Source organism: Monodelphis domestica, chromosome 3 (genome assembly GCF_027887165.1).
Source record: "Monodelphis domestica isolate mMonDom1 chromosome 3, mMonDom1.pri, whole genome shotgun sequence".
NCBI classification, from domain to species: domain Eukaryota; kingdom Metazoa; phylum Chordata; class Mammalia; order Didelphimorphia; family Didelphidae; genus Monodelphis; species Monodelphis domestica.
In genome coordinates this window covers 158,545,624-158,557,881 of record NC_077229.1, presented here as the reverse complement: position 1 = coordinate 158,557,881, position 12,258 = coordinate 158,545,624, and the positions used below count along the sequence as shown (strand labels likewise).

Sequence of the window (12,258 nt, the reverse complement as noted above, 5' to 3'; positions counted from 1 at the left end):
AGTCCATTAGGGACAGGTAGGTGGTTCCATGGATTGAGAACCAGTCCCAGAGAGGGGAGGGCCTGGGTTCAGATTTGGTCTCAGATACTTCCTAGTGTGTTGAAGGAGCCCCAAGCAGGGAGCTGCTTGGTCAGTACAGCACATATCACTATAGAACATCTGACCAACAGACCCCTGTCAGGGAACCTAAATGTGCCGACGCCCAAAATGTAGAGTCCAGGAGAAACTTGTGGGCCACGTATGGTGGCTAGTGATATGCTGTCAGACATTGGGTATAAAAGACTCTGCACTCACAACTGCAGGTGGAAGACTTGTGCTGAGCTTCCCCCGGTGTATACCAGAATAAAGGACCCTCCTGCTTGATTGCATTGTCTGTGGGTCTTCCATGGTGGTGGGTGACGAACTGGACCCTTAACAGTGTGACCTGGCAAGTCATTTAATCTCCATTCCCTAACCCTTACTGGTCTTCTGCCTTAGAACCAATGCACAATTTTAATTTTAAAAGGAAAAATGTGGGTTTAAAATAAAATAAAATAATTTATTTAAATATTCTGTTTCTTGCTGTGTTAGTCTAGGCAGTTTATATTTTTGTAAGCATTCTATTTCTCTTACATTGTTAAATTTGTTTTTCTATAATTCTGGGGCAAAATATAACTCCTAGTTATGCTTTAATTTCATCTCCTTTGGTGACATATTCATCCTTTTATTATTAATGCTAGTGATTTGGTTTTCTTCTCTTTTTTGTCAATTTAACCAATTTCTTTCTTTCCTTTTTTGTTTTAGAAGTAGGTTCTTTTACTTGATTGTCCTCTGAGTTTTGTATCCAGGTCTTTTCTATCCCCATAACAGCTATTAATAATTATTTTCTTTCTCCTTTGCTTACTCATTTTCTTTTTAAATTTTAGTAGCCAGGCCAATAGACTTAATGCTTTATACTGGAGTGCCAGAGTTCCTAGGATGTTGGGGGATTGTGCCTCAGGTTTCAGGATTTTTTTGTGGTTGTTATTTACTGGGCCCTATTTAGTTCTTCCAGTTTCTATAATCCAGGGTCATATGTAGTCCCTGTTCTCCACTCAAGCCCCAGGCCTCTGACCTCTGCTGTTCCAATCAGAGCTCCTGAGCAGTTCTGCCACTGCAACAACAAGCAAATAGCCCACCTCCCTCTGCAGCAGAAAACTTGGACTCCACTCACCCCAAGTGACTACAGCCAATGGGGCCCCAGTTCCTTAGCCTGATGTGTGCTCCTTCCTCACTCCTCTTCTCCTTATGCCTTATCCTGGGATGGAGCACATGTCTAGTTCGTATTCCTTGGGCCCCCAAAGTCCTTCCCTGGTCAGCAGTGAAGCTGAAGATCCTGCCCTCAGGGCCTGGAACCCATAGACTCCATAGTGTTCACTCCATCAACCCCCAGCTGTGGGTGAATGGGACCTGCAGAGCAGAGGCCCCAGAGGAAACAGGTGCTCCCAGAGCCCTCCTCAGCTGATTTCAATGGTATTCTCAGGAATCCTAGATTCAGTAAATAAGGCTGCTGGTCCTAGCCCAGGCCCTGCTTTGTTGATTCTGGGTTGTTTGCTCTGATCTTGACCTCAGGTCCTACAGTTTGTTAATTCTGATTGTTTATTCAGGAGTGTTTATGATTCCTGGTGGGACTGAAGCCAGGGAAGTCAGACTTTTCTCCCAGGTTGCCCTTTCCCTCTCAGCTTCATTCCTGACTGCTCTCTGCTTTGGCCACTTTTAGCATTGATTCTATGGAGTTATTTTTGATAGTTTGTGGAAGGTATTAGGAGGGTGAGGAACTTTATTCTTCCTCCATCTTCCCACAAACCCCCAATACTTATGTTGGTGAGCCTATGGCACATGTGCCAGAGAGGGGCACTCAGAGCCCTCTCTGTGGACATGCATGCCTTGCCCCAGCACAGAGGTCACCAAAATTTATTACTAGAAAGCCAAAGGATTGCAGAATAGGGCTTCTCCCCTTCCCCTCTCCATGTAGTCTGAGCACTCTTCCTCTAAAACATTTGCCATCACTGCTTAGTACTAAGCTCTTGATCACTGGACTTTATAAACTTAGACATTAAGATCCCCTGCAATATATATTAAAAGTGAGATTATGGGCAATTCACTTAACCTGTAAGAAAGAATTCCAATTTTTTATCTTTAATCTTTAAAAATTATAAAGGACCTTAGGCATCATCTAATCCAACATCCTTGTTTTTCCAACTAAGAGCCAGAGAAATTAGGTGGCTTGACTGTGATCCTATAGATAGCAATTATCAAAGCTAAGATTTGAACTCAGATAATTTGATTACAAATCTAAAGACCTTTCTACTGTCTCATAATAAAGAAGGAACTATATAAGAGTCATGTTAAAATGATCACAGAATTAAAGCAGAAATGGACCTCAGAGGCCATTGTGTCCAATTTTGCCTCATTTTTAGAGATGAGAAAACTGAAGTTGAGAGTTGTTAAGTGACTTGCCCTGGGTCATACAGCCAGTGTCTAAGGCCTTCCCAAATGTAACTTTAATCGCCTATTCACTACTATACCATGCTGACTCATATAACTGTATGTTTTTTAGGTATTCCATGCTGGCCAGGCTTTCCGATTGGGACGATATCCCATACATTGGCATCTGTTGGGAGATTTGAAGTTCTCATCTTATGTAAGGGGCTGTGCCATTCACCAGACCTATAACAGAGCAGTTACCATTCACAATACACACCACCTTCTTGTTGAGAGGAACATCATTTATGACATCAAAGGAGGAGCATTTTTTATTGAAGATGGGATTGAGTATGGCAATGTCCTTCAATATAATCTGGCAATATTTGTCCAGCAAAGCACTAGCCTTCTAAATGATGATGTGACTCCAGCAGCATTTTGGGTAACCAACCCAAATAATACCTTAAGACACAATGCTGCTGCTGGTGGCACTCACTTTGGTTTCTGGTACCGAATGAACAACCACCCTGATGGACCCTCCTATGACCCAAAAATTTGCCAAAAAAGAGTTCCTCTTGGAGAATTCTTTAACAACACTGTTCATTCACAAGGCTGGTTTGGTTTGTGGATTTTTGAAGAGTATTTCCCCATGCAAACAGGATCTTGTACATCTACTGTTCCTTTACCTGCAGTGTTTAAGTCATTGACTACTTGGAATTGCCAAAAAGGAGCTGAATGGGTCAATGGGGGAGCTCTTCAGTTCCATAACTTTGTGATGATCAATAATGATGATGCTGGAATAGAAACCAAGATGATCCTGGCTAAATACGTGGGTGGGTGGGGTGAAATCAATGGAGCATTGATAAAAAATGCCAAGATTGTTGGTCACCTTGATGAACTGGGACTGGGCCCTTCATACTGTACTTCAAAGGGTCTACTTCTCCCATTTAATGAGGGATTAACAGTATCTTCTGTAGACTTCATGAACTTTGACCGTCCAAACTGTGTTGCTTTGGGAGTAACATCCATTCTTGGAGTTTGCAATGATGCATGTGGAGGCTGGAGTGCTAAATTTATGAACATCAAATACTTTCATGCACCAAACAAAGCTGGATTTCGATGGGAACATGAAGTTGTACTGATTGATATTGATGGGACACTTACAGGTATTGCTATTTCTAATGTAAAAATGATGCCAACTTTTTTTAGTGCTTTAAGGTCAGTAGAGCACTTTATGATTATCTTAACCTATCCTCACAACAGTTCTGGGAGAGAGATGCTATTATCATAATCACTTTAAAGAGGAAACTGAAGCAAAGTGAGATTAAGTGACTTGCTCAGAATCACACAGATAGTTTAGTGTCTGAGATTAGATTTGAACTGAGGTCTAAATAACTCCAGGACTAGTGTTCTCTCTACTGTTCCACCTATCTGTTCCAGTATATATGAGTTTCATATGTAATATAACATATAATATGTACATATAAATAAATTATGTTTAAGATATAAAACTTTAAGCTTTTCAGAGTTTCTTTGGGCAAAAGGCAGATTATAGTTCTTATAAGACAAATATATCAGCTTTTGTTGAATTCTATAACTGTCTTTTCAAATTTAATTATAAGTTATAATAGTGCATTAAAATTTCAAAAGTCCTTTGTATTTATTACCTTTTCAGACTTCACAACAGCTTTGTGGGTTAGACATGGTATTTACTTTCTACAGACAAGGAAACTGAGGGCACAGAGAGTTCAAGGGACTTGCCCATGGTCTCATAGCTAATAAATTTCAGAAGTAGGATAGGAATCCAGGTCTTCTTTGCTATAAACCCAAAACAATAGCCACTGCGCTATGTAGCCTGTTAAGAGGAGAAGCATATCTCTAAGCAAAAATTCACAGTTCATTGGCTGAGAAAATTGAAACAAGGCTCACTTGGTTAGAATTAAAGAAACCAGAAAGAGTAATAGGGTTTTCTTTTAGAAACTGCACACTCTTCCTTAATCAGAAAAAAGACTAGTGACAAATGAACAATTTGACAATAGGCATTTATTTAAATGTCACTTTCATGTACAACATGGAATTAGTACTGATTTAGCTCATTCAAGAGCATGTAATGATACCTAATGTTCATGGCAAAAGCCCCAGACAACATAGCAGGATTCTGATGTGCCTGATGAGTCATGAAAGATAATGTTATATTAAGCAGAATTTTAGGGTTATGTGTATTGTGTTGTATTTTGATTCTTTAAAAACAAGGATCAATTGATCAGAACACCTATTCCTTAAACATTCTCAGAAAATGAAAGTTTAAATGAAAGTATATAATCTATTATGATAATGATAAATTTTGATAAATTCCCTTTTCTTTGGCATACATGTTTCTTAGATTGGTAAAGCCATTTTTGAATCATGTAATATTCCTCTGAATTCTGAAAATCAGTTTTAAAGAAGTTCTAAAGATTTTGTAGATCTTAAAAGTATTAGTGATATCTTTTCAAATATCCACTCAAATTTTATGTTAGTTGAGAAGCATTTATAGATTCTTGATCAATTTAATTAAATTTGTTTCATAACAATACCATCTTATATTTGAGTAGCATTTTTATTTCAAAGGGCTTTATATGTCATCTCATCTCATTATGCCCAATGTTTCTATGAATTTGGATAGAAATGTATATTATTTGTCTATTTTTTTGAAATTCAGCATGTTGTAATATTTAGAGGTGTAGACCTCAAGGTATTGTGGAAGAAACACACCCAAGTTTGTAGCTAAGTCTTGCCCCAAGAATAGGAGGCTCAAACCCTATTCAAACCAGAAGGAAGAAAATACTTTTATTGAAGAAGAAAATGGCCTTATAGCTGATGAAATAGTCTGAGGGCTAATCAGATAACCTTAGGATTGATGGTTTAGCCCAGGGTCTAGCAGAATAGTGTAGAAGCCATGGAGCTGATGGAGTAGCCCCTTAGCTGGTGGAATAGCAACTCTTCACATGTGTAGCAGCATTCCACATCTTTCCCCCATGTGGATTGGGGTTTGCATATTTATTGAGGGGCTGCAGATTTGTCGCCTCCCATTTCAGGGAAATCTCTACCTTGTCTCAGAATAGCCCACTCCTAGTCATTAGGAGGCATTGCAGGTATAGTTATAGGTTTCACCCATCATAGGTGAACTTGAGAACACCAGAAAGGGAATAAGAAATATGCACAGGTTTGGAGGATTTCCCTGAACTACCAAAGCCCTTAGTGTGCATGTCCCATGTTCCCCCCATTGCCAACCTGCCACCATTTGTCAATGTGGAAAAGGTCTCCCTACCCTTCTGGAATGAGAACATGGTGGTGAGGTAGGGGGATACAATACACTATAAATAGTTAATAATGCCTAACAGTTCAGAACAAAGGTAAATACAGAACAATATGAGCAATTAATAATACTGAACAGCCTAAAGCTGATGCTCTGTATAGAACACTAGAGGTATAGATCCAGTACAGGTGATTAATAATACAAAATGGCTAACTGATGAATAATACAGATTCTGCAATTTATGTTAGACTAATGCTGAAACTACAGATTTTGCATTTTAAGCTTAACTAGTGCTAACTGGTGAGAAACACAAGCTTTCAGAAAATGAGGATCCTACCCATTGCCCACTTTTATCAAAGGGAAGAGAAACCTAGATTCTAATCCTGTTTCTGACACTGGGGGTATGATCATGGACAAGTCATTTAAACTCACTTAGCTTTTGCTTCTTTGTTTGTAAAATAGTTAATAAATATAGTATCTACCTCCCAGGTTTGTTGTGAGGATCAAATGAAAAATGTTTGTTAAACATTTTGCCACTCTGAAAGGACTATATAAAATGTCAGCTATTATTCCTTTAAAATCATTTTTAAAAATCCAGATATTATAAGTAAGTGAATCCAGGGAGAAAATAACAGGATATGTAAGTCTCATAAATGATTAAAGGAGTCACTTATATGTCAGAACTATAACAAGGATGGGAATGACCAGGGCTTTGTCCAAGGTACTGACCTTAGAAAATGCCATATCTAAAAGATCCTTGAGAACATACGTAGTCTTTTAGAAGATAGAATTAGTAGGGCTTAGAATATAATTAACAAAGTATGATTAGTTTAGAATGAGGAAGTGATCAGAAGATAAACTGAGCTGAATTTCTCCTCCTCTCACGTTCTTTCACCTCATTCATCAGCCCCTCTGCCAGTAGCCTTTTGCTGGTTTATTTAGAGTCTCTGTCTCCTCTTGCTCATCTGAAGTTATGTATCATATTACTTTCCAAGAATGAGAAAAAATATGGTTCTGCTATATATGGCAAGCAATTCATTGTTTCGTAATTTTCTTCAATGAAGTTAAAGCAATAAAATGTATGTTTATTCCTCAGAACACAAAGGACACTCAGTTGTTCCACACAGCTCATTGTTAGACCTTGCACATTGCAAACAAGAAACAGAATGGAGCATTGGTTTTCCTGGATCAGTATGTGACTCCTCTGTCAGTTTCCATCGATTAGCATTCAACAAGCCTTCCCCAATCTCTCTGCTGGAAAAAGATGTGATTCTTTCAGACTCTTTTGGCAAGTTTAACTTAATTGCCTGACTTCTCATAGATCTTGTGTAAATGTGTTTAAAAGGACTAGATTGAATTAAATTCTCATCATTGTTAACAATAGTTTAGTTCATTATTGTGTTTTCTTTGTAGGTACTATTGTTATCCTTATCTATTCAATGGAGATGATAATAGCACCAATCTCACAGCAGGGTTGTTGAGTACAAAGATAAAGTATTTAATGAACATTACAGTCTGAAAACACTAAATAAATATCAGCCATGATTATTACTATTATTGATTATGGTTTGGGACATTTAGGTTATTGTCATTATTAAATTATTAAATGACATTATTATATATTATTATTAACAATAATAACTGCTAACACAAATAGCACTTTAAGATTTGAAGAACACCATTTAAATTTTATATCATTTTATCTTCCCAACAACCCTCTGTGAGATAGGTGCTATTATTAGCCGCATTCTATAGATGAAGAAACCAAAGCCATAGAGATATCAGCAACAAAAGATTTCTTTAGTTGCATTTGGGTCTGACATGGTATTTGAATAATTCTTTTTAAACTCTATAATGGTAGTTTCTTCCTAGTTCAGTCCAAATTCAAAACGGGGCCAGGGCTATGGTTTTTTGGATTCTGTGATACCTACCTGCTTTTGGGGGAGCAACAGTAAAGGGAAATTCCTGCATAGTTAGTGTCCTGAACCACTGGGCAGACATGCTGAGATAGAATACAAGTCATGGAACTAAAGGGCTAGAGGTGGCAAAGAATCACTAGAATAAAAGCAGTCAGAAACCCAAATCACCAGAAAGTCCAAGGGGCCTAGCACAAAGCCAGATTGGAGGGGAGGAGCAGTTTGATTCCACAGTAGATAATAGGAACTCAAGTTTAAAAAGGCCTTCTAAAGGGGGGATCAATAGAATAGACTTGGGGTAAATGACCTCAGCAAGCTAGTGTTTGATTAAACCCAAAGATCCCAGCTTTTGGGACAAGAACCCACTATTTGACAAAAACTGATGGGAAAACTGGAAAACAGTATGGGAGAGACTGGGTTTAGATCAACATCTCCCACCCTATACCATGAAAGGCCATCTATCAATTAGTGATTTTAAAAATTCTTCTAGTGTATTTCCTGGCCAAGTGTTTTTGTGCATATTTATGTTTGACTATCCATGCCCTCTAGCTTAAACTGAATTAGCTTTGGATAAAAATCTTTGCTGCCACTTTCATTATTCTCATGGCAATGATGGTGTTTAAGCAGAGATAAGTAATGACAAACTATTCATTTTTTCACTTTTGTCATACAGTGGGAAGAATGTTGGATTTCGAATGAGAAAATTAGGTTAAATCCCTCCTCTGTCACTACCTGAAGTCATATTCTGAACAGCAAAAATGGTATTAGCATTTATAATAGGAATAATTTGAGACTTTAAGTAAATCAAACAAATTATAGAGGAAGGATTATGTGGCCTGTAAATTTGGGTCTAAAAATATTTTCATAACAGCAATACAGTGATCTAGGACAATTCTGAGAGACTTATGAAAAGAAATGCTAGCCACATCTAGAGAAAGAACTGTGGGAGTAGACATGCAGATGAAAACATATAATTTATCATTTGTTTATTTGGGCACAGGATTTGGGGTTTTGATCTTACAAGATTATTCTCTTATAAAAATGAATAATATAGAAACAGTTTTTGAGGGATAATACATGTACAACCCAGTGGAATTGCTTGTCAACTACAGGAGTGGGGAGGGAAGAGAAGAAGGAGACAATAAGAAACATGTAACCTTAGAAAACTTGGGTGTAAATTGGTCACTGGAATAAAAAAAAATGTATCCACACACAAAATATTTTGATAACTGTTTAAATATAACTGATTTCCTTCATAATTCAACTTGTTTTATTTTATGCATTTAAAAATATTATTCTAAGAGGGAGGTCAATAGACCTAATCTTGACCCCTTGTACAGTACACATAATAAAATGATTTTCTAAACTTTCTAAAAGCTAGACAGATTTCTCATTTGTATTTGACTTATAAAAGTAGGAGTCTTTCAGAGATACTAATGGATTTTTTCCATGCTTTTATATAGGCACAAGCATTATTCCATTTCAAAAGAAACGACTGACTCATATGTCTGGATGGATGGCATTGATTCCAAATGCAAACCATATTAGCTGGCATTTTAAAGGTGTAGAACACATCACAAACATATCTTATGCTTCAACATTCTATGGATTTAAGGTAAGAAAAAATATTTAGAATAGCAATATCTCAGATTTCTATAGCCCTTAGAAGTTTACAGAGCACTTTGGTTTTATAAATTCTCTGAAAAGTACCTGCTACTATTATTACTCTTCCTGTTTAACATATGAGGAAGCTGTAATTCTGAAAGAAACAACAAAAAAATTGCCTGAGTTTTTACAGATGGTGGATGTCAGAGCTAGGATTTGAACTGAGGTCTTCTGACTCCAAGTTTGCTGTCCCCTCCACTGTATGCCTCTACTATCTTTTGATAATTATTATTTGACTGTTTTTTAATATCTTCTAAATCAGGTAGGTGGTACATTAAAAAAAAAGCTCAAAGTTCAAATCCAACCTCAGATAATAGCTGTATGACCCTGGTCAAGTCACTTAACAATGTTTGCCTCAGTTTCCTCACCTAAAAATGAGCTAGATGAGAAAATGGCAAACTGCTCCAGCATCTCAAATTTTAGACATATACTCTATTTATAATAATATATGTAATATATAATGTAGATTATCCCTGAAGTCTAAATTAAACACTTAAAGAATGGAATTATCATAGGTCACTGAAGTATTCAAGCAGATATCTGCCATATAAGATCAAACATATAGATTGTTCATTTACTTATTATCTTGTTTCATAGTATTATTGCCTCTTAAAAAAATAATAAAAGAGTGAGAAATTTTAAAAATATTTAGCCAGTCAAAAAAGGAAAACAAACTAAGTCCTAAATGTCATGTAGCATGTAAAATTTTACTATATTTTATAATACACTAAAATGTAAAGAAAATCACAACGTAGGGTTTTTTTAAACACAGGATGAAGACTATGTTATAATATCTCATAATTTCACTCAAAAGGCTGATATGTTCAATATTATTGATATGAGGAATGGATCCTTAAATCCACTTGACTTGAACACAAGTAGGAATGGAGACTGGCACCTTGAGAAGAACACTAGTACTTTATACTACCTAGGTAGGTATTCATTCACCTAATGCAATTGTATTTCAGTGCCTCATTGTGCCATAGAACTAAAATAATGAGAGGTGAAGCCAAGACGGCGGCTCACTAGCAGTGAAAACTGAAACCATTCTGACAATCCTTCTAAACCAAACTTTAAAAAGTACCTCAAAATGACTAGAGTCAAAAACCAGCAGCATGATGGAGTAAGAGGACTGTCCTGCTTAACACAATTTGAAAGGTAAACATAGAGACTAGATTTTCATGGGATGAGGAGGAACCAAAAGCAAAACTGTACACAAATGAGTTCTGGCCAACCACCTCCCATCTATTGTTCCAGAATCCAAATCTGGTCATAGACCAAATTCAAGAACATGGGACCTTGCTTATACCAACAACAGAGTACCCCACACCAGCCCCTTGAAGTCCTAGGTCCAGACATGAGTCCATAATTAGGCCTTGAAGTTCATAGAATTTAATCTTTTCAAGCCTGTTTTAGAGTGAAGCCTTTATCCCCAGAGCAAAATAACTTGGAATACTGAGTCCTACAAGCCTACAGCAGAGGAGACAGAATGATAAGTTTTCAGAATTCCAAGTATACAAGCAAAAAAAAAAAGGCTGAAAAATGAGCAAACAAAAATGGAAACATCTTTTTTCCACAGAAAATTTCTATGGAGACAAAAAGCAAGTCACAGAATCAATAGGGGATGCTAAGATCTAAGAAGACACATGCAAAACTTCAAAGAAAAATGGAAATTGGTCTGAGGAGCTGCAAAAATGCAAAAAGAAATTAAAAAATAAAATCAGACCAGTGGGAGAAAATGGGAAAATGAAAGTAATACAAAAAGAAAATAACAGTTTAAAAAGCAAAATTGGTCATCTGGAAAAATGGGAGCATAAAAATCAAATGAAGAAAAGTTTTCTAAAAAACTAAATTGGCCTACTAAAAAAAAAGAGCAAAAAAATTCAAAAGAAAACAGTTTCATGAAAAATAGAATGGACCAAATGGAAAAGAAGGATGAAAGGTATGAAATAAATTCATTCTTTAAAAATCAAAATTGGGCAAATAGAAGCTAATGATTTCACAAGACATCAAGAAATAATTAAATCAAATCAAACGAAGAAGAAAATAAAATAAAATAAAATAAAATAAAATAAAATATGGAATATCTCATTTAAAAATTGGAAAATGGATCCAAGAGAGACAATTTAAGAATTATTGGACTACCTGAAAGTTATTATAAAAAAAAAAGCCTAGACATTATGTTATAAGAAATTTTCCAAGAAAACTGCCCTGATATACTTGAACAAGAGGGCAAAATAGAAATTGAAAAAAATTCATAGATTACTTCCTGCAATAAATCCCTATATGACAACTCCCAGGAATATTATAGCCAAGTAAAGAGCTCCCAGGACAAGGAGAAAATACTGCAAACAGCCAGAAAGAAAAAATTCAAATATCATGGAGCCCCAGTCAGGATTACACATGATCTGGCAACTTCCACATTAAAGGATCAGAAGGCCTAAAATATGATATTCCAGAAGGCAAGGGAACTGGGTTTATAATCAAGAATCATGTAACAATCAAGACTGACTGTATTCTTTCAAGGGAAAATATGGTCATTTAATGAAATAGAAGATTTCCAAGCATTCTTAAAGAAAAGAACAGACTTAAACAGAAAATTTGATGTCCAAATACAAAATTCAAAAGAAGCATAAAAAGGTAAATAAGAAAGAGAAAAATGAAAGGCCTTAATAAGGTCAAATTGTTTATATTTCTATATGGAAAGATAATATTTGTAACTCTTAAAAATTTTTATCTTTACTAACATAATAAAAATGACAATCTTACCCAAATTAATTTACTTATTTAGTGCCATACCCATCGAACTACCAAAAAACATTTTTACTGAATTGGAAAAAAACATAACAAATTTCATTTGGAAGAACAAAAGATCAAGGATATCTGCCACAGGCAAAGTCCACCCTTGCCCACGACTCCAGGGTATCCCAACTGGTG

The 12,258-nt window shown here is 36.2% G+C and overlaps 1 protein-coding gene across 1 annotated transcript in view; it reads left to right on the top strand.

The window, feature by feature from the left end:
- PKHD1L1 (PKHD1 like 1) overlaps positions 1–12,258 on the top strand; it is a 210,346-nt gene that overhangs the window by 114,274 nt on the left and 83,814 nt on the right. Inside the window, exons 49-52 of the mRNA XM_007488230.2 lie at positions 2,579–3,608; positions 6,837–7,028; positions 9,120–9,271; positions 10,094–10,253. Of these exons, the coding sequence (XP_007488292.1) occupies positions 2,579–3,608; positions 6,837–7,028; positions 9,120–9,271; positions 10,094–10,253 (1,534 nt within the window). The remainder of the gene's footprint in view (positions 1–2,578; positions 3,609–6,836; positions 7,029–9,119; positions 9,272–10,093; positions 10,254–12,258) is intronic.